The 25,690-nt window shown below is 33.0% G+C and overlaps 1 protein-coding gene across 1 annotated transcript in view; it reads right to left on the bottom strand.

The window, feature by feature from the left end:
* Nucleotides 1-10,161: 10,161 nt before the first annotated feature.
* Nucleotides 10,162-25,690, bottom strand: part of LOC126888505 (uncharacterized) — a 30,111-nt gene continuing 14,582 nt past the window's right edge. The window contains exons 2-9 of the mRNA XM_050656845.1: nucleotides 17,525-17,722; nucleotides 16,621-16,830; nucleotides 16,389-16,460; nucleotides 11,561-13,212; nucleotides 11,321-11,493; nucleotides 11,176-11,262; nucleotides 10,938-11,029; nucleotides 10,162-10,230 (exon numbers count right to left, since the gene is read on the bottom strand). Coding sequence (XP_050512802.1) covers nucleotides 10,162-10,230; nucleotides 10,938-11,029; nucleotides 11,176-11,262; nucleotides 11,321-11,493; nucleotides 11,561-13,212; nucleotides 16,389-16,460; nucleotides 16,621-16,830; nucleotides 17,525-17,722 — 2,553 coding nt within the window. The remainder of the gene's footprint in view (nucleotides 10,231-10,937; nucleotides 11,030-11,175; nucleotides 11,263-11,320; nucleotides 11,494-11,560; nucleotides 13,213-16,388; nucleotides 16,461-16,620; nucleotides 16,831-17,524; nucleotides 17,723-25,690) is intronic.

Raw genomic sequence — 25,690 nt, 5'->3', positions numbered from 1 at the left:
CGAAGGCTATAATTTTTTGAAAAGGAAATCGTAGAGTGAATCCTGGATTAATTCTTTTTCTAAAGACATATATTTTCATATTCTGATATAAATAAATGGGTAAACATTTTTTAACCCCTTATTTCGGGTTTGAAAACAAAGGGTCAAATTTTGTTATAAATAAACTCACCGGCACAAAATTCCGCCACCCAAAATTCTTTATTCATCATCATCATTCTCTTTGCCTTATCCCTATGCGAGGTCGGCTTCCCTAATTGCATTTCTCCACAGAACTCTATCTTGGGTCATAGCAATGTTAATCCCCTTTACCAACATGTCCTGCCTTATCGTCTCCCCCCAGGTCTTCTTTGGAATTCCTCTCCTACTCCTTCCAGGAATCTGCCCTTCAGCTATTCTTCGTATTGGGTGATTAACGTTTCGACGTTGAACATTACCAAACCATCTTAACCTATGCTCTCTCATTTTGGCATCAATTGGTGCCACACCTAGGCTTCCCCTAATATACTCATTTCTAATTTTATCCTTCTTTGTCACTCTACTCAATAATCTAAGCATTCTCATTTCCGCCACATGCATTCGTTGTTCCTCTTTCTTTTTCACTGCCCAACATTCAGTTCCGTGCATCATAGCCGGTCTTATGGCAGTTTTATAGAATTTTCCCTTCAGCTTCATTGGAGTTTTTCTGTCACACAACACACTACTCGCTTCTTTCCACTTCATCCATCCAGCCATAATTCTACTGCATGCATCTCCATCTATTTCTCCATTACTCTGTAATACCGATCCCAGGTACTTAAAACTATTGCTTTTCACAATCATTTCACCATCCAAATATACCATTTTATTTGTAGTAACTCCATCTTTAAATGAACATTTCAAATACTCTGTTTTTGTCCTACTAAGTTTTAAACCTTTTTCCTCCAGAGCTTTTTTCCACTGTTCCAGTTTTTGTTCTAAGTCTCTTTCACTATTTCCTATTAACACTACATCATCAGCATACATTAGGCACCATGGAATACTACCCTGTAGTTTCGCTGTTACCTGGTCCAAAACTGATGAGAATAAATAAGGACTAAGCACCGAGCCTTGGTGCAATCCTACTTTCACATGAAATTTATCAGTCTCTCCCACACCTGTCCTCACACTAGTCGTTACTCCCTCATATATATCTCTCACAATCTTTACATATTCGCCAGGGACTCCTTTCTTATTGATTGTCCACCACAGAATCTCACGAGGAACTCTATCATATGCTTTCTCAAGATCAATGAATACCATATGAGCGTTGGTTTCTTTATTCCTGTATTTTTCCATCAGTTGCCTTACAATGAAAATTGCATCTGTTGTTGATCTGCTTTGCATAAAGCCAAATTGATTTTATCGGATATTTCGGTTTCTTCACGTATCCGTCTATCAATTACTCTCTCCCATATTTTCATGGTGTGGCTAAGTAGTTTTATAGCCCTGTAGTTTGTGCATTGTTGTATGTCTCCCTTGTTTTTGTAGACAGATACTAATATACTGCTTCTCCATTCGTCTGGCATTTGTCCAACTTCCATAATTCTATTAAATAGACCTGCTAGCCAACTTAATCCTATCTCTCCCAATGCTCTCCATACTTCCCCAGGAATATCATCTGGTCCGACTGCTTTTCCTTTCTTTATTTTTTGAAGCGCTTGAGCCACTTCCTCGTTTGTTATTCTGGTAACCATTGCTGTTACTGTCTCCGTTAACTCCACAGGCCACCCAAAACTCTTTATTAAGTTTGACAATCTATAACTTTATTATTTTTTACTCCGATTTTCAAGATTGCATCAGTTTGTAGGTACATGTTTTGATGTCGTTAGACATTATTCTAGTACGGGAGCAAAGTATGTTAAATGTGCTGTCACTCGTGCGCTTTGGGGACCTACAGGGTTGTGAAGAGTAGGTCCTAAAGACAAAAAAAGTTAAGTAAATTTTTCATTTTAGTGGGCGCTTGCCATTTTTTAATTTAATTTTCCATTTCCAACAATCGTTTTTTCAGATTATAGCGCCATCTATCCATAATTTGAAAAAATGTTTTGAATAAAAGTTCACACCTTGGTCAGTATCTCAAGAAATAAGCCTTTTTTTGGAAAAGTGCCACTCGTCTATAAAGTCACATAACTTTTTTCTTATTGCATTATTTTGTTTTCCACAAAACTTTTTCATGAATTATATTTTATTGCTGTGTTAGTTAAAATTATAAACCAAAAAGTTTGTCACTCAACTATTTTAAGTAAACATGATACTAACGAAAGCTCGTTGTCAACTAAATACTCAAAAGATAATACGGTAAAATTTTCGAAATGAAATATCTACAGCGACAAAAGATACAGCGAGGTAAGAAAAATCACCAAAATTGATTTGTCGTATTTTTGCATAAAATTTGATTTTTGAACATGTTCCACCAATTCTATATAAAAATAAACTTCATGTTCGGATTCAGCTACCTCGAAAATATAAAGAACGAACAAAATTTCCCATTCACCTATCATGGTCGCTTTATCGATTTTTAAGCCTCAAATTAGAGATGTGCCACTCGCCTATTAAGTCTAAAGTCAAACCTTAGGATTGACTAGTCAAACCTAGGAGCGCCAGAGCAGGTTAATGCACATAATTATTAGTAGGTAATGGCTTGTCTTATTTTGAAATTTTTACGGTTAAACCATGAATTAGGTCTACAATCCGGCCACTATACAATTATAACTTCTTTAAACTTAAAGTATTGATTATTATCTAATAAATACAATTTATTCAAATTATTTTAAAAATGTTTTCTGAATAGCTGTATTATTGTTATCCTTGTTTAATCTAAATCTGTTAATCTCGGGGTTCAAAGCCGTCACTTGAAATGATTGAATGGACCATTAGGAATATGTCGTAGTTTTCTGTTTACATAAACTCGCGTTTTATAGCACGAGATAAAAACTAAGCGCAAATTAAATTTTATTTAAGCAATAACAACGTACTTAAAGGTGTTTCGACTGATTGGAGCCGCTGTGTCAAATAATTAAAGTCTTTATGGCTTTTTTAAAACAATCTGTGCTTTGCTTCGCTAAGAGCGGTTTTGCAATGCAAAATTACTGGGTGGTTGTGCTTTTAAGAATAATAATAATATTGGTAATAAAGTAAATTATACAGCATGTGTGCACTAATAATATGAACTGATAAACAAAGAAATTGTTTTCCATAATTATAATGAAATAAATACACGCCGGCTAATATAGAGCCGTTATTAAGTCGTATTAAGTGACAAGTATAAGAAATACTTAATTCACTGATAATTCTTGAGGAAATACTAGAAAAACTAGATATTAAATAAGAGAATAATAAACAGTATAGCAAGATAGGCATCTTGTTTTTCCTCAGCTTCTTCCTTTTTAGGGGTCGCTCTTTCTGACTCTTTTTCGCCACTCATTTGTATGATATCTTCACCTAAACCTTTGTCTGTCAAGTCCTCTACCACACAGTCCTTTCATCATCTCCCCAGTTTTTCTATACCCTTACACATAATTTTCATATCTACGTCTAATGTGACCAGACCATTGCACTCTTTGTTCTCAATTCTTTTTTGAGACTTTAGGATCTGTCCTAATCAAGTCGTTCCTGATTCTGTCCCTTCTAATCTTAGCCAGCACCCAGCTCCCTTCATCTTCTTTTCCTGAATCCTCTTTATGGGCTACACTTCATCGCCGTACACTAACTCACGTTGCACCACACTCTTGTGTATCTTTTCTTTCAGCTCTTGGCCGGTTTTTCGATCAGAGAGTACCCCGATCATTCGATTCCATTTAAATCAACTAGTGTTGTCTTAGACAGTCTTGGTCTTGGTCTTGCGCCAGTAGACCTGGTCTTGGTCTTGGTATTGCGCTCCCGGTCCTGGTCTTCATCTTGGTCTTGCAGCAAGAGTCTTGCAAGTCTCGCAGTTGCCCATTAGCCTATTGCATATCTTAAAACAACGTAACAGAGCGGTACATTTTAAGCTTGAATATCACAGCCATAGTAAAGACTAGCCAAATTAATAAATATCTAAACAACTGGCATCGGGTGGGGTTTGAACCCATGACCTAAGTGAAACCTGCCATGATCTAACTAACTAAAGTTAAAACTACCTCTTAAAATCCACAAAATTTAATTTGCATATCTTAACCGGTTTTAGAGCAATAAATAAATCGTCAGTTTGTAAGAAAAATTTCAACGCCCCCTATTTGGGAAACGAAACATCTAACTTTTTTATTATCCAATATAAGTGAATGAATAAGAAAACATAATACTAAGAAAATATGAGTCTATAGTTTGGTTTTAATTTCAGTATGCTATTGCATACTTGAATAATAAGTAGCATAATGCTAGAATATTCCACAGAGTGAGAAAAACCACAATTTGATTGGTACACCCGGTATACAATGACAATAATTAACCTGTCTAGCAACAATATTATTACAGAAATACATATTTATAGAGAATAAGAGAACATATTAAAAAAAATCACTTAAATCGGACAAAAGCTTTAGGAAATTTGAGACATTAAAAATGACCGGTTTTTAATATGGTACGTTAATTTCTTGGAGACGTGTATATTGTTAAAATAATATTTTAGTATTTTGTTTACGCGATATCTGGCATTATCTGTACTTTTGTCTCGTATCATTACCTTACGATACTTTTAAATAATAGCCGCGCTGTTTCGGCCAATTTTGTTTAGCCGAGTGACCTCATAGCACAGTCAGCATAAACAATACATAATAGTCTTACTATATATAATATGTATACCGATAAGATTTCTGGTGTTTGGATTCCTAGAAAACTAATAATGAAAAAAATTAATTACTTATATACTTATTAAGTATATTTTCTATTAGCTAAAGCGAGCACCACACTCTCGGCGAAGTGACTTCGTCAAAGTTGACCGAAGTCCGAAGTACGTCATTACACACTCGTTCTACTTCGCGAGGAACACATTCAAGCGGTGCGATCCCTCGATCCCTTTGACTTTATTACTGTAGGCGTCGCAAAGCAGGAATGTTAGGTTATGATTAGAAGACGACTATTCTCAAAACCTGGACAAATAATTTCAGAGCGAAGAAGTCGGCTGCTGGGAAAGACTGTACAAAATATTTTATTTTTACATTATAATAATGATCTCTGAGTACATGTCAAATGTGTCAAGTGTTTCTTTAATGGATATTTTAATACGCTATGTATGTTTAGGGTATTGTTCGTAATGCGCATAAATCCAGTTTTCAAAATTTTTTTAACAATTTTTTTTGTTTCTCTTAGTGTATCTAAAAATATAGACGAACTTATATACTCCCTAAAACGACCCTCAGTTCTAACTGCAAGACGCAAAAGTCTCGCAGGTTTAGTCTTGTTCTTGCTTAAGTCTTGCACGGTAAGTCTTGGTCTTGGTCTTGCTAAAATTAGGCGGCCTTGGTCTTGGTCTTGGTCTTGCGAAAACGCAAGAACACGACCAAGACTGTAAGACCAAGACCGATTTTGGGCAACAATAAAATCAACTAGGCTGGATACTATCGGAAATTTCTCTAGCTAAGGTCCCATTTGCCATGATGTAGGAGCCAAGGTATTTAAATTCCCCTTTTCGTCCTAATTTTTCTCCAAGCACGTCTATGTCTCCAATCATTCCTGTTCTTCCGAAACCACATATACCCCGTTTTAGATCTGCTTACCTTGAGTGCTCCCTCTTCAATAGCCTTTCTCCTACCCTTCAACTTCTCTTCAAACATGTCTTTGCCCTCGTCTACTCACTCGATATTATCAGCAAAGAGTATTGACGAAGGAGCCTCCTTCCTTACCTTCTCTGTCAGTACATCCACAACAATATTAAACAAGTATGGACTTAGTGCAGAGCATTGATGCAAAACAACTGGCACTGTTAAACTTTTGGTCAATTAGTTCAAAGCTCTTACTTTAGTGTAACTCCCTCATACATAGGAATCCTTTACGAGCCTCACCTCTGGTTTCTTCATTTTAGCAACTTCCTTAGGTACTCATACATATTTTCTTTATTTTATTCGACTTATTGGAGCTGCAGCGTCAATTTTAAAAACAATCTGTGGTTTGCTTCGCTATAATAGCGGTTTTGCAATACAAAATTTCTGGGTGGTTATAGTTTTAAGATTAATAATAATATTGGTAATAAATTAAATTATAAAGGACATGTGCACTTATAATATGAACTAATAAACAAAGAGATTGTTTTCTTTATGCTATTAAGTTCATTAAATGAAATAAATACACACCGGCTAATTTAGAGGAACTTTATTAAGTATTATTAAGTGGTAAGCAAAAGAGATAATTAACTCACTGATAATTCATAAATATAAATGTTCAAAAGACCAAATATATGTGTTGTACTAGATCAACCAACCCGACACCTACAAAAATAATAATTGACGAGCTAGAACTGGAAGGGATCGACACCTTCATATACTTAGGCTCGTTGCTTACTAAAGATAACAATGTCAGTGAAGCACTAAAAGAAGAATTGTGCTCGCCAATAAGTGTTGCTATGGCTTAAGACAGATGGCCTCAAAACTACCTACAAAAATTAAATCGACTGTCTATAAAACACTAGTAATACTTCTTCTTCTTGATGTGCCTATCCGTGACGAATGTTGGCGATCATTATGGCAATCTTCACTTTATCTGCAGCAACGCGGAAAAGCTGGACAGATGTTGTGTTGAACTAGGTTCTGAGGTTCTTTAACCAGGATGTTCTTCTTCTTCCTGGACCTCGCTTTCCAAATATTTTTCCTTGCAGGATGGCTTGTAGGAGGGCATGTCTGGATTCATTTCGCATAATATGTCCAAAGTATTCCACTTTCGAGATTTGATGGTGGTTAGTACTTCTCGGTTCTTCCCCATTCTTCTAAGAACCTCCTCATTTGTAACCCGATCAGTCCATGGGATTTTAAGAATTCTCCGATATAGCCACATCTCAAATGCTTCCAATTTTCGGCACATATCCTCGTTCAAGGTCCATGATACAACACCATAAAAATGGACAGAGAAGACGTAACATTTCAGCATTCTTACTTTTATACCAAGAGAAAGGTTGTGGCTCGTGAAAAACGCCCCATACGGTTGAAGATTGATCTAGCTTTTCCGATACGCGCTCTTATTTTTTGGTTGTTGGTCCACTCTTCATTTATTATGGTGCCGAGGTAGTTGTAGCGCCTCACTCTTACTACAGGGGTTTGGTTGATATAGAGTTGACCTTCTGTTATCTTTTTCTTGCTGACGATCACAAGCTTTGTTTTCTTTACGTTTATATTGAGTCCAAATTGTTGACTGTAATACGTGTTTCTGTCCATGAGAACTTGTAGGTCTTCTAGGTTGTCCGCAAATACTATGGTGTCATCTGCATATCTGATATTATTTAGCCGGTACCCGTTTAGCTGAATACCTTTTTCAGTTTCGTGCAAAGCTTCGATAAATATTCTTTCAGAGTAATGATTGAAAATTAGGGGGGACAAAGTGCAGCCTTGCCCCACTCCACGCATGATTTTGACATATTCGGTGAGTTCACCGTCAACTCTAAGGTTTGCAGCCTGATTCCAGTAAAGGTTTCTAATTATTTTCAGATCTTGGTTGTAAATCTCTGCTTCTTTTAGTATTTGCATCATCTTGGCGTGTTGTACTCGATCAAAAGCCTTCTCGTAATCAACCAGACATGCGTATACGTCGAAATTTACATCTCTGCATCTCTGGAATAAGACTTGTATTGAAAACAAAGCCTCTCTCGTACCAACAGCATTTATGAACCCGAACTGGTTGGGCGAAATTTGACTTTCACATAGCTTGTAACTTCTCGTATGGATTACCTTTAGGAACAATTTTAGGAGATGACTCATCAGGCTTATCGTACGGTATTCTTCGCACTTTTTGGCTCCTGGTTTTTTTGGAAGTGCAATTAACTCAGACTTCAGCCATTCTGTTGGTATTTGTCCAGAGTTGTATATGTTGTTGAATATCTTTGTGATTATTGCTATTGATTCGTTGTTCATCAGTTTCAGTAGTACTGCTTGTATATTATCGGGACCTGCTGCTTTGCCATCCTTTAGTTGTGTTATGGCAGAATAAACTTCCTGCTGTGATATTCTTGGTCCATCATTTACCTCTTCTTCTAGCTCAAAGGTGTTATCTCTTTGGTCTTCAAATAATTTTTCTAGATATTCTTTCCACGTTCTAATTTTACTCTGTTTATCTAAGATGATGTTTCCGTCAGAATCAGTTAGATTTCCTCTCTGTCTCCGTCTTAGTCTACCTGTGAGTTCTTTAACTTTCCTATGTACATTGATTGCAGAATCCCAATTTCTTGGCATCTCTCCATTGCTTCTTTTTCTTTCGCTTCTCTAATTTTCCTTCTTATTGATATATTGATTGTTTTGTATGTGTCGGGGTCATTTTTGGTATTTCTTCTTTCATCAATTAGTTTCAGGATCTCATCTGTCATCCATGATTTCTTCTTGGTTAATTTATCTGCCTTTAAGTGTCTATCCTTTACATTTTGAACTATTTCGCTCATCTGTTTGATCATTTGTTCTTCGTTCGATGCGTCTCTAATTGCAGTCACTTGCTCGTTTAACCTGGCTTAGACCTTCATTTTCGTGTCAGGATCTTTTAGCATTTCCGAAAGCCACGGAAATGGATGCCATCAGAAGATCGATGAGAATATCAAGAGCCGAAAGAATAAGGAATGAAGTAATAAAACAAAAAATGGGTGTAGAGGGCACTATAGTTGAGAATATTGAAAGAAAACAGCTCATATGGTATGGGCATGTGAGCCGAATGGGGGACGAAAGATTGCCTAAAAAAACTATGATGTGGCAACCCCCAGAGAAGAAAAAACGAGGACGACCACCACAGAGCTGGAATCTGGGAGTTAGGAAAGCGATTAGCGCTCGAAATCTAAATGAAGACCTAACTCAGGACAGAATACGGTGGCGTTTGGGAGTCGAACAACGTCGTAAGACGTTATAAAACCGAATATATATATATATATATATATATATATATATATATATATATATATATATATATATATATATATATATATATATATAGACGTACACACCGGCCATGTGAGTCCCATTTTGCCATATGCTGCGCACCGTCCGAGACCCGTTTTGACCATGCGAGACCCTTCAGCGGGACTCGCATGGTTTTATCGTGTATATCGGTTGCAGAAGGTCCAACTTATCCAAAAAAACTGATCAACAAAAAATTTTTTTTGGACTCGGAAGTCTGTTTGCTATCGCAAAATATATGGAATTTAGTTCATAGAAACGCACCATAGGCGGCGCACAGGTAGACTGTATGTAAGCTGTATGTCCATCCGAGACCCAGATTGATCAAACATTATATGCGAGACCCAAAACCCGGCAACATTGCTTTGTTATAATTTACTAAAGGAATTTCATTTGAACTTTATTTTAGCCAGGGCCGCGATTCAAAAAGAACGACTGTCCGCCATATTTAAAGACGGCGTAAATCGTGTAGCCGAGAAGCAGAATCGCGGGACTGATTATATTTTGTCAGCAGGCTACTTTTCACCAGATTATTGATTACGTATTGGTTGTATTCGGTGGGATTTTGTATTGGATTAAAGAAGGGCTCCCGCCATTCTTTAATACCGCTAAGTTGGAAAAAAAAACGTTTGTGCGATGAAAAAATTTAAAGTTGTATGTATTTTTTAATCCACATTATTAAAAGATAATAAAATACAAGTCCAAAAAATGTTTTAGGGGTGGACAACCCTTATCATCTAGGGGGATAAAAATCGGTCGAACCGTTTCAGAGGAGTTTGGGAACGTACTTTATGACACAAGAATTTTATATAATATAAGATACTATTTTATTAATCATATTTTTGTTAAGAATCTGATTTGCTAGATTAAATGAATTTTTACCGAAAAATATATATCAAACGAAATCGAATTAAAACACAAATGTTTAGAAACACGTTATTTAATAAAAAACTTCACAAAAACTACACTCTGTAAGAATTGTAAACAAACGTTTTAATTTTTACCCAATCAATTGATTGAAAGTTTTCTCCAGCTTTATTTTTTTTAAATTTCTGTACGTCTGCTTTTTTCGGAACCCTTTTTTCTTTTATGAATCTTGTAAAGTATTTAAGCATAGTTTGTTTGTCCTTTTCGGTCCATCGGTGCCTTGCAATCGCTAAAAAAAGTTAATACATAAGTAGTTATTTATGATATAAGTGTTAAAAGTACACGTGTAAGGCACGCATGTGAAAGTTTGCAGAATGAGCTATAGCAAGTTCTGCAATTCACATGAGTGCCTTAAAAATGTACTTTTTAACACGCATATCATACAATATTTTTTCTACAAACGTAATTACAGAACAATATCTACAAAAACTTTTACTTGAACTTGACTGACATTCCATTTTTATATTTTTTGACATTACATCAAAATTGTCTATACGGTCAATACGAACTGCAGTGCCTTAAAAATATTTTAAAGCACTAGTGCCTTAAAGTAGCATTTTTAACGCACGCATGGAGTGCTAAAAATTGCATTTTTAACACGGTTGTAGAAAAAAAATAATACTTAAAAATTGTAACAAAAAATATGCCGTAAATTAGTTATAAAATTTGGAAAGCATTTTTAATTTTAACAAAAACAGGTAATTGTCCTTTTACAAATAAAATTATTATATTAGAGTTTTTTACGAATAAATATTTTTTAAATCCTATTAGGTAATAAATGTATTATTAAATTAAAACAATTGTATTACGAGTAGCAGAGTAATAGTTATCTAAAGAAATTACCATTTGAAGTGCTTTCGGTTTTTTCAGTAGTTGGCACCTCCTTTCTTTTTGTAACTAAAAAAATCAAATAATACATGCATTTTTTCGATATACTCTTATTAAAACTGCTTTACCTTTATTATTTTGCATTGGATGCGTCATTTCATCGGTAAATAACTTTCTTTTACCCTTCGACGAAACTTTTTCTGCAAATTAATAATAATTAGTTATTTGTTACTTTTAAGTAGAAAACTGCTTTTAAGAGTTAGGAGCTACTCATCTTTTTTTTTTCATTTATAAAATTTATTGTAATGATTTTTTAAAACTTCGTTTATAATAATCTTTTACCTACCATTTTTATTAGCTTGTTCAATCTTTTCGTCGGTTACATCGCTAAAATTACTTTTAGGACTCCAAGAATGAGTAGGCTCTGTTAATTCTAAAAAATGGATTATTAAACTTTTAGGCAATTACCAATGCGAGTACACTAATTCTACCTTTTTCATTTATTTCATTTACTTCTGTTTCTATGTCTTCAATTTCCAAGTAGTCATTTTCTTCTATATTGATATCGTCTAAGCTCTTTCCTTTGTAAATATTAACATCACCTTTATTCAAAGCGATCATTAGTTTGGCTATTTTTGCAGTCTGGTATAGATCTTGAGGAAGTCTAAAAAATATTACAACTATTAATTATGCTAATATAATAATAAACCACTTTAACAAGATTGGCTTACCTATACCATTCTTCATTGGTTTTTTTTGTATGGCCCATAAAAATGGCTAATTGTTCCATGTCAGTATTATTAATGTCCATAATCTGTAAAATTGTTGCAGTCTGTTTTCGAAATTTGGTAGAAGTTAGAGAGTTGGGATCCTTTGCCCCACAGTTTTTTGCAAATTGTTTAATTACACTTGTTCCATGAAACCAACCTTTCGACGAATTTGGATTTGCAAATATGTATTTATTATCTTCTGGAATTAATTTTATTTTTTCCCTTATTTTAATCATCAGCTCAATTTTCTCGTTTAAAAAAGGAGAAATTAAAATAGCTACAGGTTTGCTACCTTTTCCACCTGTAATAATTCTTCTAAAGTTTCTACACAATAGTTTTTCTGAAACAGTTAAACTTTCAGCAATTTCTTTTTGAACACTGGGCTCCGCAAATGATCTTTTGTAAGTAGAAATTTCAAGGTATTGAATCTCACCGATGCGTTTTCTATTTAGTATTAAAAGAAGGGCTATTCCTTTTGCTAAGGTTTTATATAAAGGAAGTAAATCATTTTTGTCATTTTGTTTCCCCTCCTTTTCTAAAAGTTTGTTTAATTTTTTGGCACTGTCTTCAACCTGATTTTTGACAAAATTATTAAACTTAATTACGTCACTTGTCACCGGAAGTATTTGGGGTTTTTCCCATTGCTGTTCTTTCATTGTTTTAAGGGCTAATGAAGAAATTTCATTGGCCCAACTGGTCTCTAATAATGTTTTTAAATCTCGAATGCTTTTTTTTTCCTCATTAGGGTTTTTAAAGGTAAATAATGGGGATTTTTTTAAAATCATTCGATTAATTATATCGCATACTTGTTTTAAAGTGGTACCCATATGAAGTGCTAATGATGAAGATTTAAAGCTTTTATCGGCATTACTAAATCCCGAAATTACTTTTGTGGCCGTAACTAAATCGTCAAATAATTCTGGTTTCATAGCATCAATTAGGTTCTGAACAGGTGTGAACTCTCTAAGAGCAATCAAAAGTCTTGCTAATTGTCTCATTTTGTTGGACGTTACTGTTACAATTTGCTTTCTTTTATGTTTTTTAAGATGGGTTTCCCCGAATAAACATATTAAAATATCATTTTTTGCGGTGGCGCTTATTTTATCTGCTTTCATAATGCAAAATACCTCTTTCTTTAATCTTGACTGTGATAAAAAACTGTTTTGGCAGCGAGAAGCCGCTAAAAATGTTTGGGATTGAGTTAAGGCATTTAGTCGCCCACACTTTGTACCAGTGTGTTTGTCTTGGCATTTTTTAGCATGCTTATAGAAAAATTTTTTTTTGTACACCCCAGAACAGTTTTCGCAAGCAACAAAATCGTCAAAGTCTAATGCTTGGGCTTCCGTGGGCCTTCCAACAGCCACCACTTTTTTTTCTTCTCTAAACAAATGAAAATTTCCTTCCTTGCGTAAAGAATCCCATAAGGTTTTCTTTTCATTAGATCCTTTTGGAAAAGATAAACTCTTTTTTACTCGACTTTCGTCAGCATGATTTCTTTCCAAATGTCTTGCAAAATGACTCACTTCTACGAAACAAATTGGACAGAAATTCTTTCTATCCCAAACTCTGTTTTTTCTATGTGAAAGGGCAACAATGGAATTATTAGTTTCGATCTAAAAAAATTAAAAGTAAGACTGTAAAAAAGTACATTTTAAAACTAAATTTAAACAATTTAAATTAATTAAAAAATTACAAGGGACAGGCCCGCGCCAAACACACTTGGCGCCCTTGTGCATTAAATTACTGTGCGCCTTCACCTATTAGGCCAGGGTAGATCCTGTTTCGAGATAAAAAAAAATTTAACAGCATTATGCATACTTTATTTTGTAATTATTCGTTTAAGTACTTGAAGGGAAGTGGATCGGGAGGAAAAAAAAATTGAATGGGGGTTGGTGGGGGTGGTTTATAGGGGTGAAAAATTTGCCTTGCGATTTCCGGCTTAGGTTCGCAATTTTTCTAATAACATTGAACGTAAAAGTTGTAGATATTAAAAAAACAAACAACTTTTGTTCTATGTATTTTTCAACATAACCTCAAAATTTACGAGAAAAATGCCAAACACCACTTTTTCATGTTCTTCGGTGTAACTTTAACAAAAATTATTTAAATTTAACCAAATTCCGGGAAATATACCTTTTTGCATCTAATATTTTTTTTAATTTTTTTTAATGGCGGATATTGAACGGTTTCCGAGAAATTTCAATCGAAAAATTTGGTAGCTCAAATTGAGCTTTTTAACTTTTGTGGGTGGGCATTATCTTCGTTGAAATGTGTACTTTCGAATGAAAAAAAAGGTCACCTTAAGAAAGAATTTTTTTGAAAATCGCAAAAAAAACCGAAAAAAACCGGTTTTTAGGTTATAGAATTTAAGTGATCGTTATAATTTTGAAGTTATTTACTTAAATTTCGGTTCAAACTTTGTAAAACATGTTAACATAGTTATTTATAAACAGTTTTCAATTATTTAAACACGATCAGTTAATAAAACTATTGTTTTAACAATATTTTTGCATACAATTTTTTTGCAAAATTGACATGTTTGCTTGGAAAATTTTTTTTTTGTATTTAAAAAAACAAATCGAAAGTATTACATATATGCAATTTTATGAAAAAGGCGATAGCTTTTGAGTAAAAATTCTTTGAAAATTTTAAAAAGTGGTAGACTAGTATAACTCTAGGTTTTTATGTGTTCAGGACCGTAGAAATAAAAAAGAACGTAATTTTAATTTTTTTTATTCAAAATTTTGTACAGATGTTTTAATTACAAAATTAAAAATGAAAACTTGTTACACGTGCAGTTTACAAAAACAATTTGATCAATTTATTTGTGCCTACTTCTTTTTGGAACTGGTTCATTAAAATTTTCAACGAATTTTTACTCAAAATCTATCGCCTTTTTCATAAAATTGCATAGAGTACTTTCGATTTGTTTTTTTTAAATACAAAAAAAAAATTCCAAGCAAAAATGTCAATTTTGCAAAAAAAATTTTATGCAAAAATATTGTTTAAACAATAGTTTTATTAACTGAACGTGTTTAAATAATTGAAAACTGTTTATAAATAATAACTTAAAATTATTATAAATAATGTTAACAAATATGTTTTACAAAGTTTGAACCGAAATTTAAATAAATAACTTCAAAATTATAACGATCACTGAAATTCTATAACCTAAAAACCGTTTTTTTCGGATTTTTGCGATTTCCAAAAAAATTCTCTCTTAAGGTGCCCTTTTTTTTCATTTGAAAGTACACGTTTCATCGAAGATAATGCCTACCTACAAAAGTCAAAAAGCTCAATTTGAGCTACCAAATTTTTCGATTGAATGTATAGTGTCATTTTATGAAAAAGTGAAATTTCTCGGAAACCGTTCGATATTCGCCATTAAAAAATTTTTAAAAAATATTAGATGCAAAAAGGTATATTTCCACCAAATTTGCTTAAATTTAAATAATTTTTGTTAAAGTTACACCGAAAAACATAAAAAAGTGGTTTTTGGCGTTTTTCTAGTAAATTTTGAGGTTATGTTGAAAAATACATAGAACAAAAGTTGTTTGATTTTTTAATACCTACAACTTTTACGTTCAATATTATTAGAAAAAATGCGAACCTAAGCCGGAAATCGCAAGGCAAATTTTCCACCCCTATAAACCACCCCCACCGACCCCCATTCAAAATTTGTTTCTTACCGATCCACTTCCCCTCAAGTACTTAAACGAATAATTACAAAATAAAGTACGCATAATGCTGTTAAATTTTTTTTAGAATTTTGACTATTTTGAGAGGATCTACCTTGGCCTATATACCGCTTTTCACAAAATTTTAACTATGCACGTTTAAGAACGACAATCATAAATAACAGGTAAATGACGCTGGCCTATTGCTGGGCTCTGGGTTCATAATCCATAATCCGCCCTTCTGGCTAGTGGGAACAATGGTTAAGCATGCTGTCCTTGACTATTGAAGGAGGACAAAGATGTTTTCGTGCATAAACGTAAATTATGTATTTAACCTTTAACTACACGCGCTGGCGTATTTTGTACGCCAGATATAAGAATTCTACTGCACATATATTAAAAAATTTAATTTTTGACCTTGTTTATCTATCTAACCTGTCACTGGAATGTGATTTACAATTTGGTTTTAGTTTCGTTATAATCGGCGTTCTGAGAAGATCATAATTTACAGTTTGTTGGTGGACAATAATAGGTGGACAGTAATTTGTTGTTTCCGGTGGTGGTCAATATACACCACGATTATAATAATCTAAGTAGTAATATAAGTACATATTTTAATTGTTTTTTAGTCATTATGGCACAAAATATATTTTTCTTTATAAACAATACTTTTTCTCCTGTAAAAAAAGCACATTTAAAAAAAATTATTAGTAATTTTATTTATCATGGAATCCAGTTATTCCATGATTCCAGTTATAAATCCCAATTGGCTTACTGAGAAGGAACTCCAAGTATTCACTGATGCCGAATAATGTTTATAACAAACAACTAAATGTATTTCTTCAAAAAAAAATAAACAAATCCGCTGTTTTTAAGTGTATTTTCTTGTGGCGTATAAAGTACGCCACGCGTGTAGTTATGTTATAACTTGATGCGCGTGTAGTTAAAGGTTAAGATAGTTCTTGCGCTTTTTGTTATTTAGCCAAAAACCCGGAGCGCCTTTTCATAAATATATATCACTTATATATTATATCACGTATGGACAGAGCGGCCCTGACAAGGGATTCCCAATGACTGCTAATAATTATTAACCTAATAATTCTTTAACTTACGTTAGAAATATGGGGCTTTTCCGAGGGTTCGTCCTTTGTTAAAGTTGATTCAGGGCAAGTTACGTTTATGGTCTAAAATTAATAACACACAATCAGTAATGTCTATAAATAAATAAAGAATTACATTGAGCAATATCTTTTAAAATAAGTATCTACTTTTGTATTTTACTTAAAATAAGGATTTATCCAATACTTTTTTGAACTGATTAAATATGTCGTATTAAAAAATTACCTTAAAAATTGGAATAATAGTTTCCTCTTCCCCTCCCTCAGACTCTATTTCCGTTTCGGGTACATATGAGGATGTGTCACGTGACTCGCTAAAGTCTTCATTGTCTTCATAGTCTCTATGGTCAGTATTTAGATTCGTGTCAATTTTGGTCAAAATTGGATAGCAATCAAAATTTACAGCTTTTAATGGAGTGTAAGTTTTTTCTTCCAGCTAAAGCAATATTTAATAATTAACACCAAAATAAGACTTTTTTAAGATATTACGTTTTATAAAATAGAGCAAATAAGTAGTATGAAGGTGCAATAATATGTCGATAGGCGACTTAAACCATATTATATTTTTCGACTGCACTAAATATACACTTGAAACATTGGAACTAATGACGGAATTAAATAATATAAAATTTCCTCTTCCAGTAAATATTTCAGCACTCCTTGCTTCATTTGATTAAAGAGTCTATGACATATTAGTTCATTTTGTGATTAGGACGAAAGTAGACATTTGATCTTTCTTACGTCATAGTTTGTGGCAAATAGACTTTGTCTGATGCCAAAAACACACACACACACACACACACACACACACACACACACACACACACACACACACACACACACACACACACACACACACACACACACACACACACACACACACACACACACACACACACACACACACACACACACACACACACACACACACACACACACACACACACACACACACACACACACACACACACACACACACACACACACACACACACACACACACACACACACACACACACACACACACACACACACACACACACACACACACACACACACACACACACACACACAAGTAGTATGAAAATAAACAAGTTTTTGTTAAATATTTTGTTTAAAACAATTTTTACCTTGTCGTACTCAGGCGATTTTGATGCTTTTTCCTCTAAATCATTTTCTTGAAATTCATATAAATCCAAGGTTTTGTTTAAAGGTTGTGAGTCGTTATCAATGTTATCATTAAGTTTAACATCTGGTTCCAGTAAAATATTTGCTTTGGGTTTTAAATGGTCCTGTTTTTTTTCTTTATCATACTTATTAAATGGAGTCTAAAAATTAAAATAGTTTTCTTGGTGTATACTTTAATTTACACTAAATGAGATCAAGACTTACCTCTACGTTATTTTTACTTTCAGATAATGTTGATTCATCTATTTTATTTTCTTGACATTAAAAAAAAAGGGGAGTTGTTATAGTTTGCAAGTAGTTATCAATTTTTTCTTTAAGGTTAACGTTCGATAAGATCTTTACATTGGGCTCTAAAAGCTCAGTTTTTTTCTTCGCATTTTGTTTCGTTTTGCTAGGCGGCCCAAAATAAGATTTCCCCATCTTATTTGCATTTGAATAATCTTTTTCTAAAAATTTAAGAAATAAATAAGAATAGAATAAAAAATTATTTATTCCACCAACAATTGCCAATAAAAAAACATAATTTATAAAAGCGCTCCGAAGTTTATAATAAAATGGCATTTTTTAATTTATTAATTCATTTATAATAAATATTTTGTAAAAACTTTAAATAATTAGACGTGTGTAAGTAATATTAACTACTTTGCATAAATTAAAAAACACTTGAGGTACTTACTTTTATTATTTTCGTCCAACGCGAGCTCCAAAATTTTTTTTGATGTATTTTCCATAGGTACCTAATATTTATCCTTGCGCCTAAAATCACTATTTTACGTCCGCCCTTACTATTCACAAGAATTAAAATAACCGCTGAAACAAAACTGTTAAATTCGAGGTGAAATATACAAACCGGGGAAGTACCTAAAATATTCGGCAAACAATACGAGACCCAGCGTTGTGGCAACATCGCTGGGTCTCATATTGTTTGCTGAGTGTGCCATGTATAACTGGCGGGACTCGCATGTCCTTTTGACTTGTAAGTGGGACTCGCACGGTATGCTCCGTATAGATTTTTTAAACTAAAAGATTTTTCTTACCCCTCTCTGGGGCCCATAAAAGTTCATATTATATTCTTTATTTTTCTATAATAAAAATCTAATTATACACTTTGGTTATGGTGGGTCTCGGGTGGTCTGCTGGATATATCGGGACTCGCATGGTGCGTTGCTCGCGTATATATATATATATATATATATATATATATATATATATATATATATATATATATATATATATATATATATATATATATATATCTTTTAACATACGTAGGTCGTATGCGTATGATTGTGATTCCTTTTTCTGCACTATTTTGAGTGTGACGCGAAATACTCCCACCAGTGGAAAGTGGTCCGTCTCTAAGTCTGCTCCAGGATAAGTCTTGACAGATGTAAAGCTGTTTCGGAATCTTTTGTTTACTCAAATGTAATTTATTTGATTTCTAATAATTCTCCCGGGTTTGTCTTGAGGGGATTTCCATGTGTACAGCTTTCGAGGTGGTAATTGGAGGAATGTGTTAGTGACAACGAGTTCTATGTCTTCTGCGAATTTTTCTAGGAGGTCTCCTCTGTCGTTTCTGACTCCAAGTCCATGTGTGCCGATGTACTGCGTCTTATCTCCACCTCCAATCTTGGCATTAAAGTATCCCATAATAAGACTAGTGCTAACATATGATTCAGCAACTTAGTCACTTACACAGAATAACCAAGAACTTAAATGTTTTCACCGAAAAATCCTAAGAAGAATATATGGAGGGATAAAAGAACGAGGTTTGTGGCGCAGACGTTACAACTTTGAGTTGTATAAAGGTTTTGGAGAACCTGACGGTGTAAAGTTTATCAAGGTATCACGTAACACACCTTAGATCATTCATTAAGATAGCACGTCAGAAAAGTTATTGACCAAAAACGGCCGATAGGACAACGAGCAAGAGGAAGACCCCGACACTTAGGTAGCAAGACAACCCAAAGAATTATTCAAAATATATTGGAATTAGAGCATGTAGAAGAGTTGCCAGAGACAGAGGCAAATGGAGGATTGTTCTGAAGAAGCCTTTGGCTCATAAAGAGCTGTAACGCCACTGATGATGATAATTCTTACGAAAATAATAGAGACACTAGATATCAAATTAGAAAATGTAATAGTTCAGAAGTAAGATAAATATAAGAAGACTAAATATAAGCAAAATAAAGGACATCTACCAAAATAAAATAAATAAGACACTACAGAAATACAAAAAGAAAGAAAGGCCAACTGAAAATGGAAAAAATTCAAGAAAATAATATACAAATCGGCTAAAGAATCCTCTGGAATTTAAAAAGAAATAACGAAAAACCAAAACAAACTCGATGGTAGGCAAAGCCATAAAAGTGGCTATCACTGGTCAAAATGAAGCATGAAAAAGATACGTGAAAACATAGGATTCAAAGGACAAAGGAATACCTAATAATTAAAATTGCTTATCCCATTGCTTATCTCCCTAATTCAAGAAAGGTCTCGAATTCATTCTTTATAAAACCAGTTAAAGTATTTATTGCTTGCCCATTGCTTATCTCCCTAATTCAAGAAAGGTCTCGAATTCATTCTTTATAAAACCAGTCGATAAATCTGAACTGATCCAAACAATCAATAGTATCAAAAGCAAATCCTCCTGCAGTACTGATGGTCTATCGATAAAAATTTTTTCTAATCTCCCAGAAAATGTGTTAGAAGTCCTCATCTCACTAATTAATGATTCCTTTGAGAAAGGTAAATTTCCAGAGTGCCTGAAGACAGCCATCATTATTCCTCTTCATAAGGGTGGTGAAATATCTAATACCTGCAATTATAGACCTATTGCACTACTACCGGTACTCTCCAAAATTATTGAGAGACTCATAAAAGCCCGACTTATGTCCTTTCTAGTTGAAAACAACATTTTATCACAAAATCAGTTCGGCTTTTTAAATAATAAATGCACCACTGATGCCATCTTTTCTGTACTACATGAGGTTTATCAAGCACTGAACAATAATCTTCACACTGCCACCGTTTTTTGTGACTAAGCCAAAGCTTTTGATTGTGTAAATCATAACATTTTGATAAGAAAACTAAATTTCTACGGAATTCGAGGTATTTCTTTAGATTGGTTCCAATCTTACTTGGATGATAGGAAACAACTGGTTAGAGCAAATGATACAGACTCTAGTCTCAAAAACATTGTATGTGGGGTACCTCAAGGTTCAGTATTGGGTCCTCTACTTTTCCTTATCTTTATTAATGACATCACTAGTTTAAAAATCGATGGAAAAATCTTTCTTTTTGCTGATGATACCAGTATCACTTGGAGCAACTCAAATATTGCAACTCTTCATGCTACTATAACTTCTGATCTACTTACAATAAAAAACTGGTCTGACTCTAATTTACTCTCGTTTAACGTAGATAAAACAGTAGCATTGTCTTATAAAGGAGTCCTTCAACCCTTACCTCTTAATAACAGCCAGATCAGTACCGTTGATTCTGTGAAATTTCTTGGTATTTTTTTAGACAGCAACCTTAAATGGTCCCACCATATCGATTTGTTAAGGAAGAAACTATCCTCAGCTTGCTATGCTATAAGATCTGTTTCGAATGAACTCAATTTAGCATCTTCCAAAATAACATATTTTTCTTTGTTCGAGTCACATCTTCGTTATGGTCTTCCTTTTTGGGGTTCTGGTACAGCTGCCCAATTCGATGTTATTTTTAAATTACAAAAAAGAGCAATTAGATATCTGTTTGGCCTCAGAAGAACAACACATTGCAGAAGTTACTTCAAAGATCACAGAATTTTAACCCTTCCATCTTTGTATATTTTAGAAACTGTTTGCTTAATTCGTAAACATCTACATGTCTTTCCACCAAGACCTAATCATGACTACTTCACGAGAAATTCTACGTTTGACGTCTATATGCCGACCCCGTCCTCTGAGTTAGTAAAGAAATCTATATTATATTCCGCAAAAAAACTTTACAACCATCTCCCTCTACAACTTAAATCTGCAGCATCTTTCCCCAAATTCCGTAAACTGACAAAAGCCTACCTATCTGAAAGACCATATTATTCAGTAGAAGATTTGCTTAATCAATAACTAAGAAATTACAGTACCCTTTGCACAAGTAGTATTTTTATTATCATTTTTTTTGTCTATATTTGGGTGTCATATGCAGCAGCTTAACTTTTAAACTTATTAATTACTAGGTAGACTATGCATTTGCAATTTACTTAAATTTTGCAATTGACTACTTCTGTTTAACTTCATTATTATTGTTATTACTGTAAATATATTGACGATTTATGTAATTTTAGTAAATTGGATTGTTATTGTTTTGTTGTCTTGACTTTTTATAAGCTTTGTCGATAAAATTGTACAATTTTTCATGACAATAAAGCATATTTCTATTCTATATTCTATTCTATTCTATTCTATAAAAAAATACCAAAAAGGCAGTACGGGAGACGAAACAAAAATCCTGGAAAAAATGGGGAACAGCTTAAATGAATTTTATAAAAATCATTGTAGGTACCATTGGAATAATGATGATGGTAGACAAAGCCATAAAAGTGGCTATCACTGATCAAAATAAAGCATGAAAAAGATACGTGAAAACACAGGATTCAAAGGACAAAGGAATACCTAATAATAAAAAAAATACCAAAAAGGCAGTACGGGAGACGAAACAAAAATCCTGGAAAAAATGAGGAACAGCTTAAATGAATGTTATAAAAATCATTGTAGGTACCATTGGAATAAGATCAAAGTATTAAGAGTGTACAAGAAAAGAGAAGTATCCGGCATAAAAGAAAATAATAACAAGAAACAACATAAACAACACGACACCTGTAAATTTAAATTAGCAGAAGATACAAACACAAGTCTGAACTCAAACACACTTCAAGCTCATTGGAAGAAGGGAACATGACATGTAGAATAAAGAAAGAAGAAGTCATCTAGAGGAGATCGAATAGAACCGGAAGAAATGGATATTTTCATTCCATAGACTGGTTCTGAATCTTCTGTAATGAAGCATTGAAGCAAAATCAAAAACATAAAAATGTAAAAATTATTTTATTCTTCCAAATTAATAAGAAAGGGGACAGAACCAACAGATATGCCTAGAAAAAGTGGTGTTTAAACTATAATATCGCTTTGAAGCTATTTTAGTTGGGAATAAGTCACAATTAAAATTAAATTCGCTATATTTTTCTAATTAATCTCAGGTAGGGAATCTGTTCTCGTATGGTTTCTCCAAGCAATAAATTCACAGTGCTCTGGGGTATTTGTGGAAGAAGTATTGATTTTATTGATTTTAGTAGGTAATTGAGCCTTCGTCAAACGCTAATAAGGAGTACTTTACTTGTGTGTGAGATTAGGGCTGTCGTACAATAGTTATTACTTTATTACAGCCAGTTGGTGAACTTTTCTAAAGATTTCTAGAAGAAAATGTCACAAATTTTTTTTTATGAGTAGGTACTTAATTGTACCTGTACCCATTTGTTTAGAGCCTCCCCGGCAACCAAGTGACGTCAATAACGTCCAGAAAACGTCAGTTTTTGGTTGAATATATACACGTGTTTGAACATTACGTCGTATAAACGTCTTTTGTAGGTGATTTTAAATACGTAATATTAATGACGTTACAATACGTTTAAAAACACGTTTTTATTTCAGACAGCCCAAGTCTGACGTCACAAAAATGGGAGGAGTTAATGCGTATAATGTTAGTGTTGTATATTGACATGACATTGACTCCAAACTTCATTTATTGTTTACGTGCTTTGTGTGGTAAAATTAAGACTTTTGGTGTTTTGGTGTTTATTTTCTGTTAATGAACTAATTATTAGGTATGTGTTATTTACGATTCTTTTTGATTTAATGGTCAGCGTTACGTTAAATTAAAATATTATGCTGGATAATTTGTTAATAAATTATTTATTAGTTTATATGTTGTTTCAGTTTTGACACAGTAAGTAAGTATGTATATAAAAAGTGAAAATTCTATAATGTTGCATTGAGGGTATTGTAATTTGATTGTAATTATATGCATTTTTTTATAAAGTCTTCCATTTGGTTTTACTTTTAACCTAATAAACTAAATTTAAGACAGTTAAATGAAAAATTGCAATACCAACAATGCCCATACGAATAATTATTATAGTGTATTTTTAAAACCATAAATTGACAAATAATCTAAAAAAACAACATAAAACTACGTTTTTGATATCACGAATCTAAAACGTGATAAAAATGACGTCAGTTATGGTGGGACATATTCACGTGACTTTCGACGTCGAAAAAACGTGATAAACTGACGTGGTTTAGTGATAATTATGACGTCTTTTTAACGTTTTGTAAACGTTATTTGGTTGCCTGGGTCATTGGACAGAGACAGATTTGCCAGTGTAGTGGCTAACCTCCACTAAAGCAGATAGCAGCACAAAAAAAAAGAATACATATTTGATATTTTAGAAAAAATTAATACGTTGGTAGGTATACGGCTTAATTGTAACTGAAGATAGCAGGAAGATTCCAAAGCCTTTATTTTTGTACTGTTTGATCGCATAAGTATAAGTATCTAATAACGTATCGCATAATAAGGAATGGTGAAAATTAACAAGTATAAAACTGTTCTATATATTTATAAGGCGTAAAATACACGCAGTAAAAAACGTAAACATAAAAAATTATTTTCGGAATTATAATAAAAATTGGAAATTTGTTGATGTATGATAATGGCTAGATGAAGGGTTGTCCCTTAATTGGCTACATTGATAAATCAGTAAAATACATACCTAGAAAATTTAAAAATTTATACATATGAAAATAATAAAATTATTATTAATCAAATATATATTAAATATACTCTGACCGCCATCTCTACTTAAGGTACAAAACTAATATGCCGATTGTCACAGAATACTGCACTCTATTAAATGACGAATGTGTATTATGAAGATGGTATACTATTTTTTTTGTGGTTTATGAGTTTAGGCTGATATAATTCAAAAATCAATTCATACTATTATTATTATTACGAACTTTATTAGTAATATTTTTATATAATAGACCAGGGCGCATCTGTAAAAATATTAGTACATTTGGACGTTGAGAGGTGACTCAAATTTTTTTGCAGAAATTGCTTGAAAATAATTCAAATAATAATATGTGAGTTATCCTCCCTCTCAAAAACGTCCGGAACATTGTTTAAATAATCAAAATGTCAAAAAATGAAGGAAAAATTCGATTTTTTTCTTGGTTTTTTTATTATAACTTTAAAAGTATTCATTTCCAAGAAAAGTTGTATTTACATAAAAGTTGCATAATTAAATTTTCTACAATATAGAATTGGTGAAAGATTTAAAAAATAGTCACGCTTGTTGCAAAATAGCAATAATTGCCAAAAAACCATACAAAAACAAGTATTCGCATTTTACGTTTTTCAACCATTTATGCTACACTTAGGACTGTCATATTTCACCCAGAAAAACTACCCACATAACAATTTCATGTTCTTAGTAGATTCATAGAACATACTTTTCAGAAAAAGTATATACTTAGAATATGCGTAATTACCATTGCGAATGTGCAGAGCATATACTGAGTATATACTACATTACAGTACTTAAACGTTCTATGTATATACTTAGAATGTACTACCGCACTTCTTTTCAGTATATACCAAGAACATACTTTTTAGAAGATTCTAAGGAGGTGCTATAAACCTTCTATTTATATACTTAGAATGTACTGTCGCACATATTTTTAGTATATGGGAAGAATATTCCAAGGAAATGCTATATACCTTCTAGTTACATACTTAGAATGTACTAGGGCACATATTTTTAGTATATGGGAAGAATATTCCAAGGAAGTGCTATATACCTTCTATGTATATACTTAGAATGTACTATCGCACATATTTTTAGTATATGGGAAGAATATTCCAAGGATGTGCTATATTTCTCAGAAGTATGTTTTCAACATCACCCAATCTCATCCTAGGTTCTACTAATATATTATATTTACATATTCTAATTGCATATGAGAATGTATTATTACATTCTACAATATTACGTAAAAAGTAAG

This window comes from Diabrotica virgifera, chromosome 7 (genome assembly GCF_917563875.1).
Source record: "Diabrotica virgifera virgifera chromosome 7, PGI_DIABVI_V3a".
In the NCBI taxonomy this organism is placed as follows: Eukaryota; Metazoa; Arthropoda; class Insecta; order Coleoptera; family Chrysomelidae; genus Diabrotica; species Diabrotica virgifera.
Note: the sequence above shows the minus strand (reverse complement) of the source record. Positions and strands in the feature narration are given on the sequence as shown.